The 23,685-nt window shown below is 33.1% G+C and overlaps 1 protein-coding gene across 3 annotated transcripts in view; it reads right to left on the reverse strand.

Annotated features, from left to right (window-relative positions):
- Positions 1–264: 264 nt before the first annotated feature.
- LUZP2 (leucine zipper protein 2) overlaps positions 265–23,685 on the reverse strand; it is a 599,513-nt gene continuing 576,092 nt past the window's right edge. For 2 of the 3 annotated variants that reach the window (XM_023191522.3, XM_023191521.3), the window contains 2 exons: positions 5,189–5,266; positions 270–4,361 (listed from right to left, as the gene is read on the reverse strand). In XM_023191522.3, coding sequence (XP_023047290.1) covers positions 4,257–4,361; positions 5,189–5,266 — 183 coding nt within the window. In that variant the 3' untranslated portion in view covers positions 270–4,256. Of the gene's footprint in view, positions 4,362–5,188; positions 5,267–23,685 lie in introns of all 3 variants that reach the window. The other variant, XM_023191520.3, reaches the window with a different exon arrangement.

A 23,685-nucleotide genomic window follows, 5' to 3' on the forward strand; every position in this document is an offset into this window, starting at 1 on the left:
AGGCCTATTGCTAAATCTTTCAGGGGGGGAAAAAAAAAAAAAAAGTTAAAAAAAACGATAGTCTAAGAACAAAACAATACAACAAACAAAACAAAATGCTTATTTTTGGTTCTTATGGTTCTCTGTTCTCATGCCAATACATGCTCCCTTGCTGCTCCCCTGCTATTTAAGAAAAGTTCTTAGATCCTGATACACAGAAGCAAGTACCATTTTTAATGTTCATATCTGCTTTTTCAATTAGTTTATGTAAGATAATATACATTGTATTCTTGTAACAATCTTTATTGAACAAAAATAGGCCATCTTTCAGCATCTTTTATTCTTCATCATTCAACTGTTAATATTGTATAACACAATCCAAATGAACACATAGTTTGGGGAAATTTAGGACTATACGCATGACTAAGAAAATGTCTCCGAAGTAAACAGTATGTGTTTTCTTCACTCTCTAGGTCTGGCCAGTTCAACCTACTCTATGGTGTGCTATGGTGTCAATAATTATTTCAGCCTCTGCTGCAATTAGTGCTAATTACAATACGTGAGCTATAAAAATAAAAGATTTCATTATAGCAAAGTTCACAAATATTGTTTTAGTTCAGTTATCCACATTGCTCATCTAAAATAGTACATTTTCTTTACATATAACTGTCTTAGACTTGTAATTGAGGATATTTTATGAAACAGATCTGTGTCTGAAACAGCACTACGATGCTAAACATCTGCATAAGGAATGAAAAAAAGTTAGCAACCTAGTTTTTTCAGTATTCAGATACTTGAGATTACACAGAAAACCACATCCAGATGAATGACTGTATTATTCACTTTTCTTCTGAGAATTTTGGCATTGGATAGACACAGCACTCATTTAAGTTTAATGCATTTTAGGAACAGGTTCAGTTTACATATTTAATGCACATGAAAGAAAACACAAAGCCAAAAGAAATTTCTAATTTAGAAACAAATACATCAAATACATAGCATTGATTACTATTTTAAAATAACTATAGAGAAATACAATTGTTGGTTCTGGTTGTATCTCTATTAAAACAAGTTATTCCATTGGAAAATATCTTTTTTCTTAATAAGAATCAATTCCATATTTTTCAAAATGTAAGTAATCTTTCACTGCTTATCATTACAGGTACACAATAGAATTATACTCTCTATAATCAACATTTAGGCTGATATTTTATTCCATATGAGGATGGTTGGGATTTAAGTGTTAATTCCTTTAAAACATCTGTTTATTTAGTTGTTAATTAAAAGATGTAAGAAATGGCCCCTTTCTCATACGCAAATTCACAAATGTAAGAGAAACATTTTTAACTTATCTGATTATATTTTAAAGCAATTAGAAACTGAGATAAATAAAATGTATTCGTTAAGATACAGTCATAGAATATATTTAAAAAGAATCTCAAACTTAGCTATTAAAAGGAACTCCTAAAAATATTTTTAAAGGTCTCCTGCTACAAGTTTCTTTTTGTTTTTTAAAACAAATGATGCAATGAATATAACATAGTCAACTTTGCTGGATGTATAATGCCATACATATTTAAAGGGAAAAAATACATTGGCCGGGTGTGGTGGCTCACACCTATAATCCCAGCACTTTGGGAGGAGGTTGAGGCAGGTTGATCGCCTGAGGTCAGGAGTTCAAGACCAGCCTGGCCAACATGGTGAAACTCCATCTCTACTAAAAACATAAAAATTAGCCGGGCATGGTGGCAGGTACCTGTAATCCTAGCTACTCGGGAAGCTGAGGCAGGAGAATCACTTGAACCCGTGAGGCAGAGGTTGCAGTGAGCCGAGATCGCATCATTGCAGTCCAGCCTGGGTAACAAGAGTGAGACTTCATTTCAAAAAAAAAAAAAAAAAAAAAATCATATGGATCCAAAGCCCACTTGATCAAGCCAGGAATAAAAGAAATTTAGAACATAGAGAAAATAAACAACTTTAAAATGAAGCTTGATAAAAACGCGATTAATATGAACCTGAGTTCTTACCATTCAACATGTTATCTCTCATAACAATTTCAGAAAATAACAGCCTGATTCTCCTTTTTTTTCATTCCAAAGATGTTTCAAAACATGCTGTGCTAGATGACATGGTGAATAACTTTCCATAGGACCCACAGGGCCTACAAGGGAAGGTGGGCCCCAGGGTGGAGGTGGGAGGCTGAACATAAATTAAAAATAAATGATCTGCTTCCCTGTCATGAAACTATGGAGATGGTTAGGGCCACTGAGCACAGTGGGAAAATTACAAGGAACAGGACTTGGGAGACTAGCAGTATTCTAGTTTCCATAATTAAATTATTTTTAGAAATACGAAGGAGTCAGCAGAAACTTCAGACCTTGATCTTTTATTTTATCCTGGTCACTTCATCTGAAAGCTCTACAGATCATCCATAAAGCTAATTATCTTTTTTTCTTGGGTAGCTGGTTTTATGAAAAATGTAAATGCCCCTTGATTTACAATAGGGTTACATACAGATAAACAAATCCCAAGTTGAAAACATTGTAAGTCTAAAATGCATGTAAGATACCTAACCTATGGAAAATCATAGCCCACCCTAACTTAAACCTGCTTAAATGTGCTCAGAACATATACCTCATCCTACAGTTGGGCAAATTGTCTAACACAAACTCTATTTTATAATAAAATGTTGAATATCTCGTGGACCATGTATCACTAGCCCTCCAAAAAAAAAAAAAATTCAAAATTCAAAATATGTAGACATTATGAAGTTTTCATGGAATCATCAAAAAATCATTAAGTTGAACCACTGTGGTTGGCATCTCTCTGTGCTAATAAATGACACTGAACAATTCTGAAAATAGAATTGCTACATAAATATATTATAATATTACTTTTACAGCTAATGATATTTTCCAGTTCTCCAAATCTTTAAATTTATTTAAATATGCCATTTTGATCAGAGGTATGCCATTAAATCTCAGAATCTGAGTTCATCTATTGATTACACATTTACTTTCATATATTTTTATTAATTATCTTCTAGGATACACTGATCCAAATGTATATATTGTGGTTTGACAGATCCATACTGTAAAACCAATGGTTTAATATGCTTTCTACAGTTGCAAAAAGGTTCTAAACAAAAGAAATGACTTTTCAGTTCAGACAACTTAAACTGCAGTCATTAACTGAGTCTGCAACTTTGAATGTCCTATGAAACCTATTAACCAGATAATTATTCAAGGGTCAATTCCACTTGCTTGTGAGCTATGTTCCAATTATTCATGAGTGCATTTATTTGATTAGTGATATTCCTATAGAAAATCAGAACTCTTAAGGATTAACACTGCCATTGATTTATTTCAATAACACATTTGTTTTCAAAAAATATGCATCTGGGTTTATTGAATCAACACGGCTATTGTACTTTCATCAAACCCCTGCTTTGTAATAGATATTACCTGCTTTCATATTTGTATTTTAGAACTCACTCTTCATTCCCTATTCCACTACTCAACTTCATACCAAAAATCCTGCCAAGTATTTCAGACAACTTGGTTATTAACTTGGAGTAATTGCAGTAGACATACATAAGAGATGTGTCTATAGAATGCCAAAATATTTAATCGTGTCAGAAATTTAGTCATTCATCCAAATATTTTGTCTATATGATGCCAAACATATTTAATGAATTATGTTAGCTGACAAAATTCTTGACAGAATTGTCTTAGCATTGTTTAGACAAAATGATTGTTAGTAGTTCAAAATAATACTAATAGCAATAAACACCATCAAAGAAACAACATATCTAGGTTGGCACAAATTCCAACCTTGAGGAAAGTGACTTCAGTTGGTTCATGTGGACTAAACCCTTATAGATATGATTGTAATTTGGATTCTAAGAACGCTGCGAACCCACAATATTTTATTATCCTCCAGTTGATTTTGACAACTACATCATAGAAGTACTAGATATCCAAATGAAACAGGAGAATTACATGTTAGATAGCATTTGAGTTAAACCAGACCAATTTATATGGGGCAATTTACTGATGACAACATTTTTATGACTGGATATTCATTTCAATTAGGTTATTGCTTAAGGATCATAATTTGTCTGGAATCTTTGAAAATTTGTAGACTACTTTATAAAGTTACATAAAATTGTGAAAAAGTTGCATGCTTTAGAAACTTAGTATTTCCATCAAGCTTGTGGTCTAAAAAGAGTATGAAGACAATAGCAAATGGACGTTTTTAACACAGTTTCTTAGTATTTACAGTATTTTTTCTTCTCTAGCTGCCATCCCTTCAAAGCTGGTCAATGGTTTTTCTGGGGCTTTTTTCACCTCACATTCAGAACAAGGAGGCATTTGCAATTTCTGTGAAACAATACAGAAAAGACAATTGAAATAATCAAAATAAATACATGTTAAGGTAAAAATTGAAAAGTGTAACAGAATAAGAATGAAAATTCATAGATCTCAACAAATATCTTAAAGAAAATGAACACTGGACAGAAATGAAACAAATGTAAAGATGTTGATTATATTTCATAAAACTACAAAACAATATTTTGTCTAAAAACAACAAAATGTTTCAAAAACTATTTTGAGAAAACTTTGCCCAAACCATTCAATGCTGTTTTAATCTAATTCAAAGTTTGAGAGTAAGTTAAATCTAACTCAACGTTTTAGTATTAAGTTAAATAAATATTAAGAATGTCAATGATACAATATTTTTGGTTAAGTATAATAAATTACAAATAAAAATTCAGAATTAAACTCTCGACTTGTGTTTATTTTGTTTGCTTTTGTAAGCAATATGTACTTCTTTTCACCTCGTCTGCTTCCTCAAATCCTCTTTAATCTACTTTGTCCAAAAAGAAATATATGCCTGTTCGATCATCCCTGTTTATTTTTGTTTTATTTCCTGGTCTGTGAGAGGGAGGGTACAAATGAAGGAGAACTCCCTTCTCCCTTGACCTTCTGAGGGCCTCACATAGTCAAGCCAAAAGCTTAGAAGAAAGCAGAGCAGCCTTGGAAAAGCCCAGGGGCACCAGGTGAAGACACTCTATAGTATATAGTATTAGCTATATAGTATTAGCAAGTACAACATCCTGCCCCAGCTAGAGCAAGAGAGAAGAGTGTTAAATACAATGGATTCAAGAAGTGCTTTTTGACATAATCAAAATAAAACAAACATATACCTGTGGGATAGGCTCAGTTTCTGCAGTGGCATTACTTGAAGGACTTTCTTTGGGCGTCATTGAACAGGTTCTGCCTTCCTACAAAAACAGCAATTGAAAACACATCAGTGAAGTTAAATAAAGAAATGGGGGGGGTGGTAAAAACACTCTATTGAATTCTTCCTATTGAGAAGATTCTATCACTTTGATCCATACTGAAAAAGCAAAAGCTATGGACAAAAATCATCACCACAGCAGCGGGATTTCAAGGAGAGATCAAACATTCCTGGCTGGTGTGGGGATCACAGTGGTGCTTGTGGCAGTCAGCTACTACAAAGAAGTACAATTCCAGTGGAAAATTATTTCCCTGGAAAACATTTAAAAAGAAGTAAAAGATTATAAAACTACTATATCTGCAATGCATCCAGACTCTGTGATTCATACATGTCAATTATTTGAGTGCCTGCAGGAACATCAATATTGCAAGCCAGGAAGCAATGTAACTAATATGACCACCAATCTATCTTGCATAAAATCCTCATCATCTTTCTTGAAAGATAATATTTCTGGAACTAAGATCCCAGGAATTTTACTGGCCAGAATATCTGATCTTACTTATTAGCTTCACCAGTTTAAAGGAAGATGAAGTGTTAGCAATGAAAAAAAAAAAAAAAAAAAAAAAAAAAAAAGATCCACTTGGGCTTCACTTCCATTTTAACCAGGGTTAAAATATTCAGTCCTCCCTCCCTCCCTCCTCTCTTCCTTCCTCCCTTTCTTTTTTTTTTTTTTTTTTTTTTTTACTTACTAATTTTCCTCCTTCCTCTCTTCCTGTCTTTCTTCTTCTTTATTATATACATACTTTTAAATTAACAGCAACATACATAGTGTAAGAATCTGCATATGTGTGTGTGTGTGTGTTAGATTTCTCATAATCTTTTCCATGTGCAAGACAGAGCCTAACAGTTTAATAATTTGTGAACACTAGGCCAGGTGAAATGGCTCACACTTGTAATCACAGCACTTTGCAAGGCTGGGGTGGGTGGATTGCTTAAGCCCAGGAGTTTGAGACCAGCCTGGGCAACATGGTGAAACATCTTCTTTCCAAAAACAAAAACAAAAGCAGCTGGGTGTGGTGGCACATGCCTGTGGTCCCAGCTACCTGGGAGGCTGAAGGGGGAAGATCACCTGTGCCTGGGAGGTTGGGGCTGCAATGAGCTGTGATCATGCCACTGCACTCCAACCTGGGCTACAGAGTGAGATCCTGTATCAAAAAAGAATATATATATAAAAAATTATATATAAAATTCAAGACCACTGGCCCACTGATATCAAAAAAATAAGTTTCTTTCCAAGCAATGAACCAGGGGATAGAGAGCTAAATTGACTTTAAACTCTAAAAATTCTGAGTAGAAGATAAAAAGGCCTACAGGAGATTAGACCTACTCTAATTCAGATTTTAAAGGTTATTTTACATGCTTCCTCTATTCTCATATTATATTGCTCTTAACTGAACACAAACCATGTATCTGTACATTTCTCTGCCCATGTGTGTGCTACCCCACTTCCTTCACTGCAGGCCCCTGAAAACCAACTACTCATTTCTGCCATATTTCATATTTTCTACTACTAGACAGACTCAGTCACCCTTCTGGGCTCTAAAGGTAATGCTTATAACAACTTTAGCACCTACCATTGTTTTTATATATGTAATCATGCCTGTCTCCCCAATATATTGTGAATAGCTTTAAGACAGAGACAACATTTATCTCCACTAGATCACAGCTAGATGCCTACCAAAAAGTGGTCGATATGTAATCTCTAAATAAATAATAAATAATTTTAAAATATTGGCCATGAAATAGTTCAATACTTTAGAATTTTCTTTTTTTAATTATACTTTATGTTCTAGGGTACATGTGCACAATATGCAGGTTTGTTACATATGTATACATGTGCCATGTTGGTGTGCTGCAGCAATTTTCATAAATGCCTGCTTTCTTTGGCCACATTTAGGCACATTTTATATACAATTGGTTCTTCTAAATAAGCCTACAGTATACAGAAAAAGTGAGATTGTGACTATAAGACTAAGAATAGCTGAATTCTTAACTAGTTTATTCCAAATACTTTTTAACTACCTAATTCTAAATAATTTTTAAGTATTCTAAATACTATGTATTCCTTTATATACATAGAGGAGTCTTCTACACCGCCTAAGGAAAAATATTTTTATTTTTTCTTGTCTTATGGTATAATTTATAACTGGAACCTCACATTTCTCCGGGAATATTATAATTACTCTGTTTTGCTGTAATAAACTAACTGGCTGTTGTTTTTATTATTCTTGCATTTACCCTTTGAAAAATTAACTAATTGTAAAAAATCAAGCTCAAAAAATGTGGTTCATAGAGAAAGTCATTTGAATAGTGTAGGATTTCCCAAAATGCACTTGGTAAGAGTGGAGTTCATGTCATTTAAGTTTAGGGAAAATTGATTTCAACATTAAACAGTTGTATTTATTGTAGTTCTTCTCAGAAATCTCAACATACAATGTCTTAAAGTTTTGAACTTGAATGATCTGATCACATAATCACTGGAGGCGACTGCTAAAAAACCACTCCAGGGTGATAATTCTGTCCTACAAATATGGGGTTTGCATTTTTAATCGGCATGCTAGCAATTCAAATGTACCTATGAAATTTGATATTCACTTCATAATGCACAATATGTTATAAATCCCTAAGAAGGAGATATAATGTACATATTTCTTAAATACCTTTGACCTAAAACTCTTTATGTGTAAAGCTTCACTTGATGTCATTGTCATGAGGAAGACACTATAGGATTTGCTATGGAATATATTTCATTAATGTTAGCACAACCAACTATTTGAGATAAGCCTTTGATCATCTGAACAATGAAAACTTACTACATTTCAACATTAAAGAAAATATTTTGTGGCTAGAAGATAGCTGTAGCTTTTTCTGATACTTTCATCTTATACTGAATAGTATCTTTAAATTTACTCTTTCTGTGCTTCACAGGCATTGTGGAAATTTCATAAGATGGTTCATAAAATTGTAGTGAGTCTCAGAGAGACACCAGAGATAAGGCCACATTACTATACTGCATAGGTTTTGTGCTTTAATAAAGCCTTTTACTAGATTTAAAGCCTTTGCTGAAATAGAGCTCAATTTGGTGAGACACAAAGGGTGGGTTTCTCATAGAGTTCCCTCACTCTGTTGAAAACAGGACCTGGAATATCAAAAATTCCAGAGAACTGTTGTGAAGGAAGGCAGGACAAATTTGGCCCATTACCAACACTGTAGTATAAAAATAGTTTTGACTATTGGTTAAAAGTGCTTTAGAGTGAAATAGACTTTGGTTTATGTTTTAGCTCTGATACTTATCCATTGATGACCAAGTTATTTTTCTCTGGGCTTCAGGTTCTTTGGCTGTAAAATGGGTCTATTCCTTTATGGAGTTGATTTAAGTGTAAAATTAGAAAACATAAACAAGTATTCAGCATAGATTAACAAATAGTAATCACTCCTTTTTTTCTTTCTCCTCATTTGATTATTGTTATCACTATCATTAATGATTACAAAACAATATTTATGATCAGTTAACACTGACATTATTTTATATCACAGAATCAACAGTGATGCAATTACCAAACATAGAAAAATAAGAGGAAGGGTAGAGAGAAGAGAAGGAAAGGAAATGAAGAACGTGCTGAGTAGAAGTACTGCAAAACATTTCTTACTAATGCTTCCTCTTTAACAATAAAGGTAAAATATAACAAAAAAAATTAGGTGGGAAATTAAAGAAAAAAAAAAACTATTAAAAAGAGAAATAAGCTTTCCTGTATTAGGCTAATTTGTTCGAGACACAGCAATGGGCATAGTCTAGACCCGGGGAACGTCTTGATAATACTATCTAAGAAGCCAGGACACAAAGGAATGTGCTCTGGAGACTCTCTCAGCACTCTCTCAACATAGAGAGAAGAAAAACAAATTTTCCTTTGTTTTATAATATGAGTTTATAGATTCTTGTTCTCTGTAACTAGTAACTTCAAGTATTTTGTTTTATGTAAAAAGTACAGAGAATGTCACAAGAAGCCTGAGCAGGTCTGAACTACAGCTGTCTAAGCACCATGTGAAGGTTATAAGATAAACCAGTGCAAGGCTTTTTAAAGCAAAACCTAGGTAACAGACCTCTGATTTGCTTGGCAATGGTCATGTGTAATCCTAAGTTATGAACTTGTCACAATTGAATTACTTGTTCTGTGTCTGTATCCTTGTTTTTGCTCAACTGTAACTGTAAGCTTGCTTCAAATTAGCCCACCCCCTTTTTAAAGTGTGTATAAAAGTCAAGTGCTGTCTTTGTTCTGGGCCTACTGTTTGTATGTTAAATCTGCTGGGTCTGAGTGCACTCAATAAAGATCCTGCCGTATCCCAAGGTCTCTCTGATCCTCCTGATTCTGCAACAAATTCTCGATACTGTTTTGCTTTGGAAAGAAAAAAATGTTTGAGAAAATACAGGTTTCAGGATGACACCAAATTGTGTTTATATATTTAAAGATTTATCCAATAAAACATGGGTTTGGAGTTATAATGGGAATCACTGAATATAGAATTAAATCAATGGACTTGCTTCTAGGGAAGCTCCCTTGGAAACAACAGAATTTAATTCTTAAAAGAAAACCTCTTCATTTAAAAAAGCTACACTACATTACACAGTAAGAGGTGGGGTCACTGAGAGAAAACAGGCATTTACTGTAACTACAGCTAAGATCTAAAGAGAGTAGCCAATGTTATCTAAAGAGTAAATATAATTTTATAGACAACAATTGCAATAACTTTTGCTTCTGCAAATGTAATTTGGTTTTTCCCTTTATGGCCACACAAATGAAACCTAGACAATCTAATAAATTACCTTTGTTATCCTTAAATTGCCTCAACACTGACAGTCAAACTGAGCTTCAAAAATGGTTCTGTACTTTAATCATTCATTCCACAAACATTTACTGAGTTTCTATTATGAGTCAGGCACTGACAGAAAATAGAACAATGAAAACAGTCAAGGACTTTGATGTCAGTGGAGGTTATATTCTAGTGGAGAAAGCATAAATACATACATAAACTAAACAAGAACATATAAAAGAGAGTATCAGAGAGATTTAAGTATAATGTTGGAAGGTGCCTGCAGGCCACATCCAGTGGCAACCTCTGTAAGAGGAGAGCACAGGCTTTGAGGTCGGGCATATCTATGTTCAAGCCCCAGTTCTTTCACCTACTAATTATCTATCAGGGGAAGTTCTGCAACCTCCTTGGACTTTAATTTCATCATCTGAAAACAGGGATATTAATATTCATCACAGAAAATTTCTATACATTTTAAACATAAATTCGATATGTAAGTGTATTTGCGTGACATATTTTAGATGCATAAGAATCATTTGTTTAATTATTTCAGGTGCCTAAAACCAGTTACATTTTTTTCTTTCCATTGCTTTTAACTTTATATGCTTTTCCATCATGTGTGATTTAACATGTAAAATAGACATATAAATATATATGAAATAAATTAAGGATGATAATTCTGTTTCAACTTAATTGCTGTTTACATATTTAGTATAGATTATAACTGTGTTAAGTGATATCACACTTAAGGATATAACTGTGTTAAGGATACAAAAGAGGTATGTTTCATAAAACACATTGATCATACCTCAGTAGGTTCATAACTTATAAAGTTGCATGACATGGCCATTGTTAATTGTGTTGAAAGTGTAAGATATACACGTCTGCTTTACCTGAATGGTCTGGTGTCAGTTTACATGAATAGGGCTCTGTTTTTCATCAGTGGAATTTTTGGACCCTGCCACAAGAAAAAACTTCAAAGTCACAGCTAAAGGTGATTCAAAAGAAGGGAAACTTTCCATGATGTGAACTGAAGGGCAATAGGAAAGTTTGAAGGGAAATAGAAAAGTTTGAAGGGCAGTAGGAAAGTTTATTCTTTTTTATTTTGTCAGGAAATTTATAACTTTAGTTTTCAGTAACACACACACACACACACACACATACACAAACACCATTCATAGTCACTCACAATGCCATTATGATCAAACTGATACATGAACTTACGTATCTGAAACATATGATCTTTAAGTTATTTAATCTATGGAAAAACAATTATTTTACAATACATACTCTAAAAATTTCAAATGTTAGTGATGGACTTAACTGGGATATTTTGACAGGCAGGATTCTAAGATAGTCCCCATGTTTCTCATCCACTGGTGTGCAAACCTTATATAACACCCTCCTCTTCAAAGGTTCTCACAGGCAGATCCTATGAATATGATGGTATATAACTTCTATGATCAGGTAGTTGGTTGGCATTTTAATAGAAATGGAGATTATCTAGATGGATTTGGTTTGTCAGTTGAACCTAGAAAGATAATAAGTATCTTATTTTTGCTTTGCCTTTGCTTTGATTATTAAACTGTAGTCTATTTACTGGCTCCACAGTTTTTGAAGGTGGACACTGGATAATTTATAAACAAATATACTTCTGGGGGATGGGTAATATTTAAATAATTTTGTGAACATAACACATAGATAAATTTAGGTGAAAAGATAAGTTAATCTTTTCCTCATTTGTCTTTCTCCTTAACTTCTTTTTGCTACATACACTGCTGGCTCTTTCATTTCTTAAAATTCTGTGTTTCTTAATGCTCTTCCCTTAATGTTTTATCTAATCACTTTAGTCCTCATTCAACTCAATCCCTAAATGAGTAGATTCCCATTTGGATGTTTGCATAGGTATGCAATTTTAGATTTTAGATATTAGATATTATTTTAGATTTTAGAGATTGACATATAGACATGTATACCCTGTCGCTTTTTATTTTCCTGTTAATTTTTTCAGAATATTTATTTTCTGCTATTTTATGTATATATTAGTTTATACACCCACACATACATACTTCCAGGCAATTTATAATTTATAATTGCCTGACATACTGTGTGTGTGGGTATATAAACTAATATATACATAAAATACATATATTGTGTATTACCCACTGGGATTACATGCTCAAGTGATCAAAATTGTTATTATTTCCAGGTGTTGCATGTGTAGCTGGAGTATAAAAATTGAAAATAAATAAATGTTAATTTATGAATTAGTACACTATAACTTATCAGGTATCTGTTATGTATCAGATGCTGTAATTGATTTGATATATATTTCATGCGATTTAATCCTCATAACAATACTCAGATATTTTTGTCTTTTTTACACATGAGGACAACAAGGTCAACAGAGCTACATAACATCCTCAAAGTCATAAAGTTATTGCTGTTACAATTGAGGCAAAGTCTCTCTTGCTGCAAATTTGGGATCTTGCAAAGATTCATATTTTCTTTCTCCCATTTTATTATTTAACTATATAATATTTTAGATTTTGACAGCACCTCACAGGTTGCAGTCTCAGGTAACAAGACAGTTTGTGACAAAACCAAAAAATGTTTCTCATAATATACTTTTGCAATATTCTACCAAGATCCCTAAGTAAATGGTTGGTACACATTTGGGCCTGATGAATCAGTGAGATGTATTATCCAGAAAAGAAGACGGTATCACTCATGACTAATTAGGGCAATCATCGATTTCTTCATGAAGGAGGAACTCAGGCTTGAGTGATGAATAAAGTTTTTTGAGGTAAAGTCATGAGGACAAAAAAGCAGAAGTAAACATTCTGTAAGTGAGGGGGGATGCATCAAAGGTAGCAGTTTTGAGGTAAGCTGAAATGGGAAATACTGAGATGATTAGAGTAGGTACATTCAGGAACTCTGAGGTAGCCCAAGCAGCAATGTTTATACTGAATCTGGCAGACATTAAGTGATAATTACATTGTAAATATCCTGCAGTAACATGCCTATGTTTCTAAGAAGTCAATGCTTCCTCTATGTTGGAATCTAAAGAGATTTATGAACGGCACTCTACAGTGATCATTACATACAATACTTGTCCAAACATGTCATCAGTACGACTCTCTTCCTCCAGTGAAAGATCTGTAATCTATATGATTTTTATAAGTATCCCTCTCTGACTTCCAGATCTTGTCAAGGCAGCATCATTTTTCTTTACCCACATCGCTGACAAGAAGCTGAAACTTGGCTACTTTTGTTAGAAGTTAGATTTTAATACTCAAATATTTGGAGTTAGAGTTCCAAAGATTATTTCATGACTCTATTACTAAATTAAATTATAAAACTGAAAGAAAAATGCATAGAAGTTCCTTTTTTTATTTTTTATCATACTGTAACTTCTGGGATACATGTATAGACTGTCCAGGTTTGTTAGATAGGTATACACATGCCATAGTGGTTTGCTGCACCCATAAATTCGTCATCTACATTAGATATTTCTCCTAATGCTATCCCTCCCATAGATGCCACCCCACAACAGGTCCCAGTGTGTGATGTTCTCCTCCCTGTGTTCATGTGTTCTCACTGTTCAACTTCCGCTTATGAGTGAGAACACGTGGTTTTTGATTTTCTGTCCTTGTGATAATTTGCTGAGAATGATGGTTTCCAGCTTCATCCATGTTCCTGCAAAGGACATGAACTCATCCTTTTTGTGGTTGCATAGTATTCCATGGTGTATGTGTCACATTTTCTTTATCCAGTCTATCATTGATGGGTACTCAGGTTGGTTCCAAGACTTTGCTATTGTGAACAGTGCTGAAATAAACAGACTTGTGCATGTGTCTTTACAGTAGAATGATCTATAATCCTTTGGGGATATACCCAGTAATGAGATTGCTTGGTCAAATTTTATTTCTGGTTCTAGATCTTTAAGGAATCTCTACACTGTCTTTCACAATAGTTGAACTAATTTACACTCCCACCAACAGTGTAAAATTGTTCCTATTTCTCCACATCCTCTGCAGCATTTGCTGTTTCCTGACTTTCTCGTGATCACCTTTCTAACTGGTGTGAGGTGGTATCTCGTTGTGGATTTCATTTACATTTCTCTAATGACCAATGATGATGAGCTTTTTTTTCATATGTTTGTTGGCCACATAAATGTCTTATTGGATTAAAAACTTAAACATAAGACCTAAAACCATAAAAACCCTAGAAGAAAACCAAGGCCATACCATTAAGGACCTAGGCATGGCCAAAGACTTTATGACTAAAACATCAAAAACAATGACAACAAAAGCCAAAATTGACAAATGGGACCTAATTAAACTAAAGAGCTTCTGCACAGCAAAATAAACTACCATCAGAGTGAACAGGTAACCGATAGAATGGGAAAAAGTTTTGCAATCTATTCATCTGACAAAGGGCTAATATCCAGAATCTAAAAAGAACTTAACAAATTTACAAGAAAAAAACAACTTCATCAAAAAGTGGGCAAAGGATATGAACAGACATTTCTCTCAAGTTCCTTTTTAAAATGACTCAGTCTCTCTGTACCTAAAACTACATGTAATCAGAATATAATTAACTTCCCATACTAAAAATATAATTTTATTACTTAATGATAATGAATCTCAACCCAAAGGATAATAGACCTTCAGAGTTTTCCCTTTACATGTACTCACCAGAAACAAGAAGGACAATACCTTTTGTACTTTTAATTGCCATATGTAGGTTCTATATCTCAACTCAGAGGATTTTGAGGATTATGGTATCTCAGCTTTGAAAATGAAACTTGCAGATGATAGAAACAGACAACCTTTTTTGGGTAAGCTGTAAACAATTTTTCATGAAAACAATTCAGCACGTTATAGTCTCCCTTTCTCTTTCAAAGATAATGGCATTTACTCCTTTATTTCATTGCTGGATTTTTGAATTAGACTTTAAACTCTCTCTAACCTCATCTTTTTCCAACCCAAACAGATCAGCCTCCAGAAATGTCTTCCTAAAATGGATTTTATCATGCTAACTCACTGCATAAAAATCAATTAAAACAAACAAGAAAAAATATCTCCCCCACACTAATATGTGATTTCCCATTGCCTATAGAATAAAGCATGAATTTAGTTAAATAGTACTCAAGATCATTCATAATATGGCTACACTTAGAGCCCCTCAGCAAATGTCATTGTCATAGGTTTTTACTTATTCTTCAAACTTGATGAGCAAGTGGATAACTTTAAATCTTTGCTCAGGCTTCTTTTTGCCCCCAAATGATCATAAAACACTATTTTATAAACTCCCAAGTATCATTTAATAAGCAGTTCAAGTTATAAATATCTGAAGATGATAAATCTTGTGTTGAAAAGCTCTGTGCAATCATTTTATACTCCCAACTCTCATGCCTCCCCTTTCCACTGAGAACATTACTGGACAATGCCAGAGTGAATGAAAATTTGACTCATCTTCAAATAGCCTTTTGGTTATGCATAAGTAATAGGAAGAGCTGGGAGATTTTCCAGTCACAAAAAAGAAATAAAATCCCCCAAGAAGACAAAATGTTGTATAACATTCTGAACTAGCTTCCCTAGAAATCCTCCTTCCCACAAATGCTCATTTGGAAATCTGGAAGGTTTTTATGGTGAATATAAAAAAGCAGATTCTGCCAAATTTTCATTGTTGTTCCTCTTACTATTTGTGTGCTAAGCATGACAAATGAAGAGGCAGACAGAGAAGATGGATGAAATTAGAAGGCTGGAGACTATTTTCTTAAACAAATAAGATGTGTCATAGAAAGTGGTCAACAGATTAACTTTGATGAATCACAGTGAAGGTGTATGAGTGAGCATGAAAAGAATGAGTCTTTGCTTGTCACCTTCTCTGACTCATAGATAATATTTTGACTATGGCTGTCAAATACATACACAAACACAAAAAGTTTTGTCACACTGATATATTCTTTGCCTCATTCCTCTACCTGGATTGATTATTGAAATTTCATTCTTTTAATTCTTGCTGGCAAAACCTGAAATGGAATTGTGACTCTTGCAAAGAGACAAATAGTACTGTTGCACATAAGAGATTTCATGACAAAGAAGAATAAGGTTAAACCCCATGGGTGAAGGAATCTATGCTTAGTCAATATTTAAATTCTTAAATCTACTAGCTTTATGGCCTTAGATTACTCAATTTTCCTCAATCTCAATTTTCATATTTTTAAAAAGAGGAACAAGTTTGCTCATCAATATTTGTAAGGAATAAATGAGGAAATATATTTAAAGCACCTATCTCAGTGCCACTCAACTCACTTTGATCTGTATTAGATATTGTAGCAGCAATGATAATGATGAACATAAGGACCAATATATAGGCAATTATGACAGCAGCAGGTAATGTTAATAAGGTTCATCTTAATAAAGATGTACCAGGTGATGACTCTGTGCCAGGTGCTTTGTGGGACCCAGGTACATGGTAGAGAACAACCCAGAGACAATGCATGACCAAAATCATCACTGACTACAAGAACATTTGGCTGTTTCAAGCAGCTTTCCCGTAGTTTAAGATGCATATTTTGATCTCAAATACTTAAGAAAAAATTCACGAAGTGACTTATGTTTTGTAGGAAGTCAGAACATGTTTCTCTTTTTTACTATGCCTGTCAATGTTATCTCCAAACAAAGCACTGATTTAGAGATTGGTCTGAGTAGTTGGTTATGATTATGGTTTTAAATGCTAACATATTAAGTCTCAATATCTAGAGATTTTGAGATTTTTATCTTTCAGATGAACATTAGAAATTTGTGAGGTCATAAATGTCAACAAATGGACAATTAAGACGTACTATCAAATGTTTCAAGGGCTATCATTCAGGGAGAAGGGCTAGGCATATTCTGTTCTTTGAACGATGTGCCTAGGATAAGAGAGAGGTCAGACTGGGACAATGGAAAGAACAACATGTCTTAAATTGAGAGACAGTCCAAAATAAAATGAACTGGAAATGTTGATATGAAACCAAAACAGCCACAATCTTCTGCTATTTTCATGAAATGGATGAGTTCAGTCACCTCTGAGACCTACATCAAATTTGAAATTCCATGAGATTTTATGAAATACAGTAGGCATGTCAATTTAGTTTTCAAGTTTCACAAGTTAAGTATATTTTCTAATGCTTGACAATAATGCTTTATTTTTTTAAGTCTACGTGAGAAGTTGCTGAAAATTTGAATAAAGAAGTTTACATGCTACTTACATGTTTTTTAAGAGTCATCATTAACACATAAAGATATAATAAAATTAATCACACAGGAAATTTGTATTTAACAAGTAATTATAAAGCAGGAGATACATAATTTAACATACACTATCTATTTGAATGTCAACACAGTTCTGTAGGGTGCATAATATTAATGGTGTTTTAAACATGAATGCCAATATAGATATTATCAGGAAAAAATAATTGTATGATATGTTTCTTTTTCATCAAGGAAATCAATACAGGTGGAATAATAAGAAACAATAAAATAAACTATATGGTATATGAATTGAAAATGTATAACCTAGTGGAAAGAATATGTGCTTTGTAAACAGGGAGACATGGGAGTATATTCAGGCTACATTTCCTTCATGTTTAAAATATATAAAGTTGAAGTAATAATGTTTATCTTACAAGATATTTGAAGATAAATTGAGTCCCTAGGCAGTGAGAGGTACAGGATCTGCATTCAGAAAGTTTAATATTGAGTCTGATTTCTTCACCTGTTCTTTGTCTGACTGTCCTGTTCTTCATGTTTACCACTTATTTAATAGGGAAAGGGAATTGTATTCATGGAATTTTTGTGAGGGTTAAATAAAGACAAAGAACCTGGAATAAAGCTCCTGATACACATTACATGTTCAATAAATCATATGTATTTTTATTATCATGGAACACTCTCTGAAATTATATATTTAACAAGTGGTGATTGTTCATATAACGATTAATGTGGTCCATTCAGTTTTGGAAGAAATGCTGTTCTACATTAACTTACTCAGATGCATTTGCATTAATGCAATGCCATTCACATGACACTGAATAAAATGGTATGATTAAATTATACAAAAACATAAATAATAATTAAAAGAATAAACTATTTTTCTTATAAAACATAAATAAACAAAAACTATACATTACTGTTGGCTATAACATGCTGAAGTAGACTCCTCTCTCTTCTCTTTCCCTTTCTCTCTTTTACTATGCTGGTGTGAAAATATACTCACATAGATATCTTGGAAAATACTGATAAATGGCTTTAAATATTTTCACAATTCAGTGTACAGTCATCCCTCAATATAGCTGGGGATTTCCTCCATTATCCCAGACAGATACCAACATCCACAGATGCTCAAGTCCCTTAAATAAAATGATATTATATTTATATATAATCTACACATGCCCTCCCATATACCTTAAATCATCTCTAGATTAATTATAACATCTAATACAATAGGAATGCGATATATAGTTGTTATACTATATTTTATTTATTTTCTGTTGTAAGTTTTTCCAAATATTTTTGATCCATGGTTGGTTAAATCCACAGATGTAAAACCCAGGCAAACAGAAGGCCAATTTTATTTTAATTTGGGGTATTTTCTCTCTGAAAAAAAATTACAAAATTTAAAACAAAACTAAATGAACAAACAAAAGAAGAAAATAAACTGAGCACTAAGAAGTATTCATTATGGGGATTTGTAAAACAGAAATAAAACAAGATATTGGTCAAATAAAAAAGGTGATTAATGATAAAATAATATATTTTGTGGTCATGAAGACAATGTTTTTAAAAATGCTTAATCTGGTATCATATAATATGAAATTATATAGAAAATATTACACTAATTCAAAGCAAGAAATGTATATAAGACTGACAAAAATGAAATCCATTAAACTCGGTATTGTCAAATGTCACAGCACAATGATAAAATTGGAGAGAGAAAGGCACACAATTTTATTGGTGTGCTTTGACTTTTTTGTTGGTTTTCTTTCTCTCTCTTTCTTTCTTTTTCTTTCTTTCTTTCTTTTCTTTTCTTTTCTTTTCTTTTCTTTTTTTTTTCAAGGTCTTGCTCTGTCACATATGTTGGAGTGCACTGGTGTGATGATAGCTCACTGTAACCTCAACCTCCCTGGCTGCAGTGATCCTCCCACCTCAGCCCTTCAAGTATCTGGGAGTACTGGCAAATGCCACTACATGCAGATGATTTTTTTTTTTTTTTTTTTTTTGTATTATAGAGGCAGTGTTTCAACATGTTTCCCAGGCTGGTCTCAAACTCCTGTACTCAAGTATCTGCCTACCTAGGCCTCCCAGAGTGCTGGGATTACAGTTATGAGCCACCATGCTTGGCCCTGGAGGTTGGTTTCAAAATAACACATAAAGCCTACCTATCTGTTTGGCCATTCTTGTAACTATCTATGTCTGTCTTTATCATTTCTATATCCACTATTTCTACCTCTCCCTCTGTCCCTTCCTCCTCCTCTCCCTTCTTCCCCCTCCCTTTTTCCCTTCCTTTCTCCTGTCCCCGTCCTTTTTCTTCTCCCATCCCTCTGTTTTTCTTTTTTTTTCCTTTCTTCTTTTTCCCTTTTCTTGAGGGGTATAACTGATATGTCACTTTCCAATGATATATTACCATCTATAATAATAACTGCTTATCTGTGTACAGCTGGCATATGGGGCAATATACAGGTTCATAAAAATATAACATTTAAATTTGAAAAGTGCCTAAAAACTTAAGGTCTTCATTCCATATCCATTTCAAACTCAAATTCCTTTTCTTGAACTAGAGCAAAAGTTCAGATATCATTTCTCTTTATGCATGTATAATTAAAGAATATAATTTTACTTGGGAAAGAATGGATAGACATGTAATAAGTTGTAGTGAATGATGGATAATTATTCAAAATAATCATTTTCTGTCTAAAAAAAGAAACAATATCAAATATTAGTCTGGAGAATTATTTAAAACAATACAAAGAGTAGTACAAGTCTTCAACATACCTTCATCATCGCAACTAAGTAAAATTCAACCTAATTAGTAAAGTACCCAAGATCTGGAAATTCAAGTGATAAAATATGAAAATTATTCAGGAAAGAACACACAAATTCAACTGCTTCAATATGCAGTTCACCCATTCAATTATACAGGAGACCTAGGGAGAAACACATCTGGGTCTGTAAATTATAAAGTGGGATAAGCCACAAATACATCTATTAAAATGATTAAACACTGCCTCTCAGATACACATCTTCACCAACACCTCTAGAATAACCTGTTTGTTTCTGTGATTTCTGGCAATAAACTGCCAACTGACACAATATTATCATATGACCACAAAAGCAATCATTGTAACAACAAAATTGTGTAGTTGAGACAAACCTTGCTAATTACATAATCTCTGTGTGTGTAAACGAACACACAATCACAACGTAGTGCAGGAGACTCTAATCCTGTGATGTCTCTAGTCACAGTAAAGCAGGAAGAGTAAGCTTTGGAGTCATGCACAAATGAACTTGAGTCCAAACTCTATTTCCTACTATTTGTGATAATGTGGGTAAGTTCATGAACATTGGTATCTTATTGGAAAATAAAATTAGACACCAATAACAATGAAATAGAAAAAGTCAAATTTTGACATTACAGAAAATGAATCAACAAAAATAGATTACTATACTTCAGCAATATTTCAGATAAAAAGTTTAATTTGAAAAATAGACAAAGGATCCAATGACAAAATAAATTATCCTGAGACAGAGAGAGAGAGAAATAGAAAAAAGAAGAGGAAGAAACAGGAAGAGGAATGAGAAAAAGAGGAGGATGAGGATAAGACAGAATATAAAAGATTAATGGTAAATCCACTAATATGTTAGTTATTTGGCTTTTTATTCTATATCACTTTTCTTTTTATTTATACTGTTGAAAACTTCATCACAGAACAGCATTTGCCTATGGCAAAGTGGGAAATACCAATTTAATCTCATTTTATCTCATTTGTTAGATGATGATAATGATAGTTACTTTCAAAATGTTTATATCACAGTGAAATGAGATAATAAAGGTAATCACATAAATGTGAATAAAGAGATAGTCCATATTAGGTTAAAATTTGCTACTATCTGAATACTTATGTACCCCTAAAATTTATATGTTGAGATCCTAACTCACAAGGTGATGGGATAAGGCATTGGAGCCCTGGGGAGGTGATTAGGTCATGAGGGTAGAGCCTCATGAATGGTACTAGCGCCCTTACAAAAGACGCTTCAGAGACATCATCTTACCTCTTCTGCCATGTGAAATTACAGTGAGAAGATGGCTTTCCCTAAGCAGGTGGGCCTTACCGAACACCAAATCTGTCAGTGCCTTCAATGAGAATTCCCTAGCCTTTAGAACTGTGAGAAATAAATTTTCTATTGTTTATAAACCACCCAGTCTATGGTATTTTGTTATAGCAACTCTAATGAATGAAGACAAATTCTTTTTACCTTCATTTGTTATATGAACTTGGGAAATTCACTTCAACTTACTGAGGCTCTGATTCTTTATCTGTAAGCTAGACAAAATAATACCTACCTCAATCAGATGCGAGAAGAGTTGATTACATTTTTAAAAATCATGCAAAGGTTCCTAATGGAATATCTTGCATATATTAGGTGCTCAATTTAGGTTCTATCTTTCATCTCCCTTTTTCAGTTTTCCCTTCCTTCAATCAAAATTTCTCTATATTGGCAATAAGTTTGATTCCTAACATAATAGAAGTACTGATATTCACTTAAGTTTACACTTCTGTGGTCAACATATTAATTCTGATCATTATAAAATCTTGACATTGCCAAAGAATTTATTGCTGGAGTTTTTGCCCCCAGTTCTCTGTTTCTCTTCCTCTCCTCCATTTGTGTTTATGATTTAACAGGGTAAGAAAATCGTGTCAGTAACCAAGCATTCATCCTGCCTTGAGTAACTTTTACCTTGAAGGATGACTTTTATTCTTTTTTTCCCCACTCAAAGCAGAAACATCAGCTCAGTCAGCCCATCTAATTTAACTAAGGCATTCAAATGCTTCAGAAGGTTTTCATTATGATACATGTATGTGTTTGCCTTCAGTACAGATATCCCATTTGGGAAATATTTATGGAAATAAAGTAGTATATTTAGAATGACTTTTACAAAAGGTCATGATGACTGAATTTATAATCACTGAAATGATTACAAAAAGATAATGTTCTCTTTTGCTTTATTATATTTTATTTTTTATTTTTATTTTTAATTATACTCTATTCCTGCCCTCAGAAATAAGAGAATTAAAGCAGATGCAATATGTTTTCAGAAATTCATCGTCAAATTTTCATTTACTTTATACCGCTGATCTCGCCAATTGCTATGACTTTGTTATTGTTATTAAACACTTATTTTTACTTCACTAAAGAGATTAGTCATATCTCTTATGCTCTTACTCTAAAAGATTAAAATAACTCAGAATAATTAATACAAATATACAACTGGTAAACCTGAAATTATACCAACAAAAACTATTTTTGACAAATACAAAAATCCAGTTCATTCTCCATATTTAAATAAGAGATGGGACAAGCTATAGGCTAAAAGCAAGCAAAATTTTTATAATATTACAAAAGAGAAAAAAAGTAAAATTGAGTACCATGCTACTTAGAGACACCAATACGTTTTGGCTGAATTTTTCTGTGATGCCAATTTATGTAGGAAATTGATTTTTTACATTTATTACAGAAACATGTTTTAGTGCTGGTTTAATATTCACAAGTTAATATTAAACGGAAAAGCAAGAAGTCAAAAGATTGAGAATGTAACATTAAATCAAGACAATGACTCCAAATTCAGTTGATGGAGCCAATGGTAGAGGTGGAGGTCGACTGGAAGCGAGGCAAGCTCTGACATCAATGTCCCCCAAGCAGGTGCCTTTGGGCAAGTCACATTCCCTCTCTGAACCTTAATTCACAATACAAATATTATTATAGACTTTGCCCTCAAATTACTTATTATCTAATTCAAAATGAGAACCTTATACAAATAATCAAAATACAAGGTGTACTGTGATAATGGACAAAATACATTCATCCAGCAAGGATGATGGAAACCCAGAGAAGGAAGTCCTTATGTGTCTCATAGGTAAATGGGAGGGGTAAAATAATTATTTATCAGATTATGCTTTGTGTTTTCACATTACTGTTTGGCCAGTGATTTTTATAATAAATATTAACATGGTTACTGGGTTATTTTCATTTACCATATTAATAGGTTAACCATTTTTCTTAAGCTTTCCATTACTATTTAGAGAAATATACCAAATTAGGTTAACATGTTTGGATGCTTAAATTAGGTGTTAGACAAAAGTAAACATGGAGATTTATATGAATAAAATATAACATTTTCCCAAAGACTATTGGAAGCTATCTATCATTCCTATACTATTTGGAGGGATTCCTGCTTCTTCTTGAAAAAAATAGCACAGTAGGACAATAAAAAATGCTTTTATAGAAGCCAGCCTCTTCAGATGGTCTGATGGAATGTAGC

Source organism: Piliocolobus tephrosceles, chromosome 13 (genome assembly GCF_002776525.5).
Source record: "Piliocolobus tephrosceles isolate RC106 chromosome 13, ASM277652v3, whole genome shotgun sequence".
NCBI classification, from domain to species: domain Eukaryota; kingdom Metazoa; phylum Chordata; class Mammalia; order Primates; family Cercopithecidae; genus Piliocolobus; species Piliocolobus tephrosceles.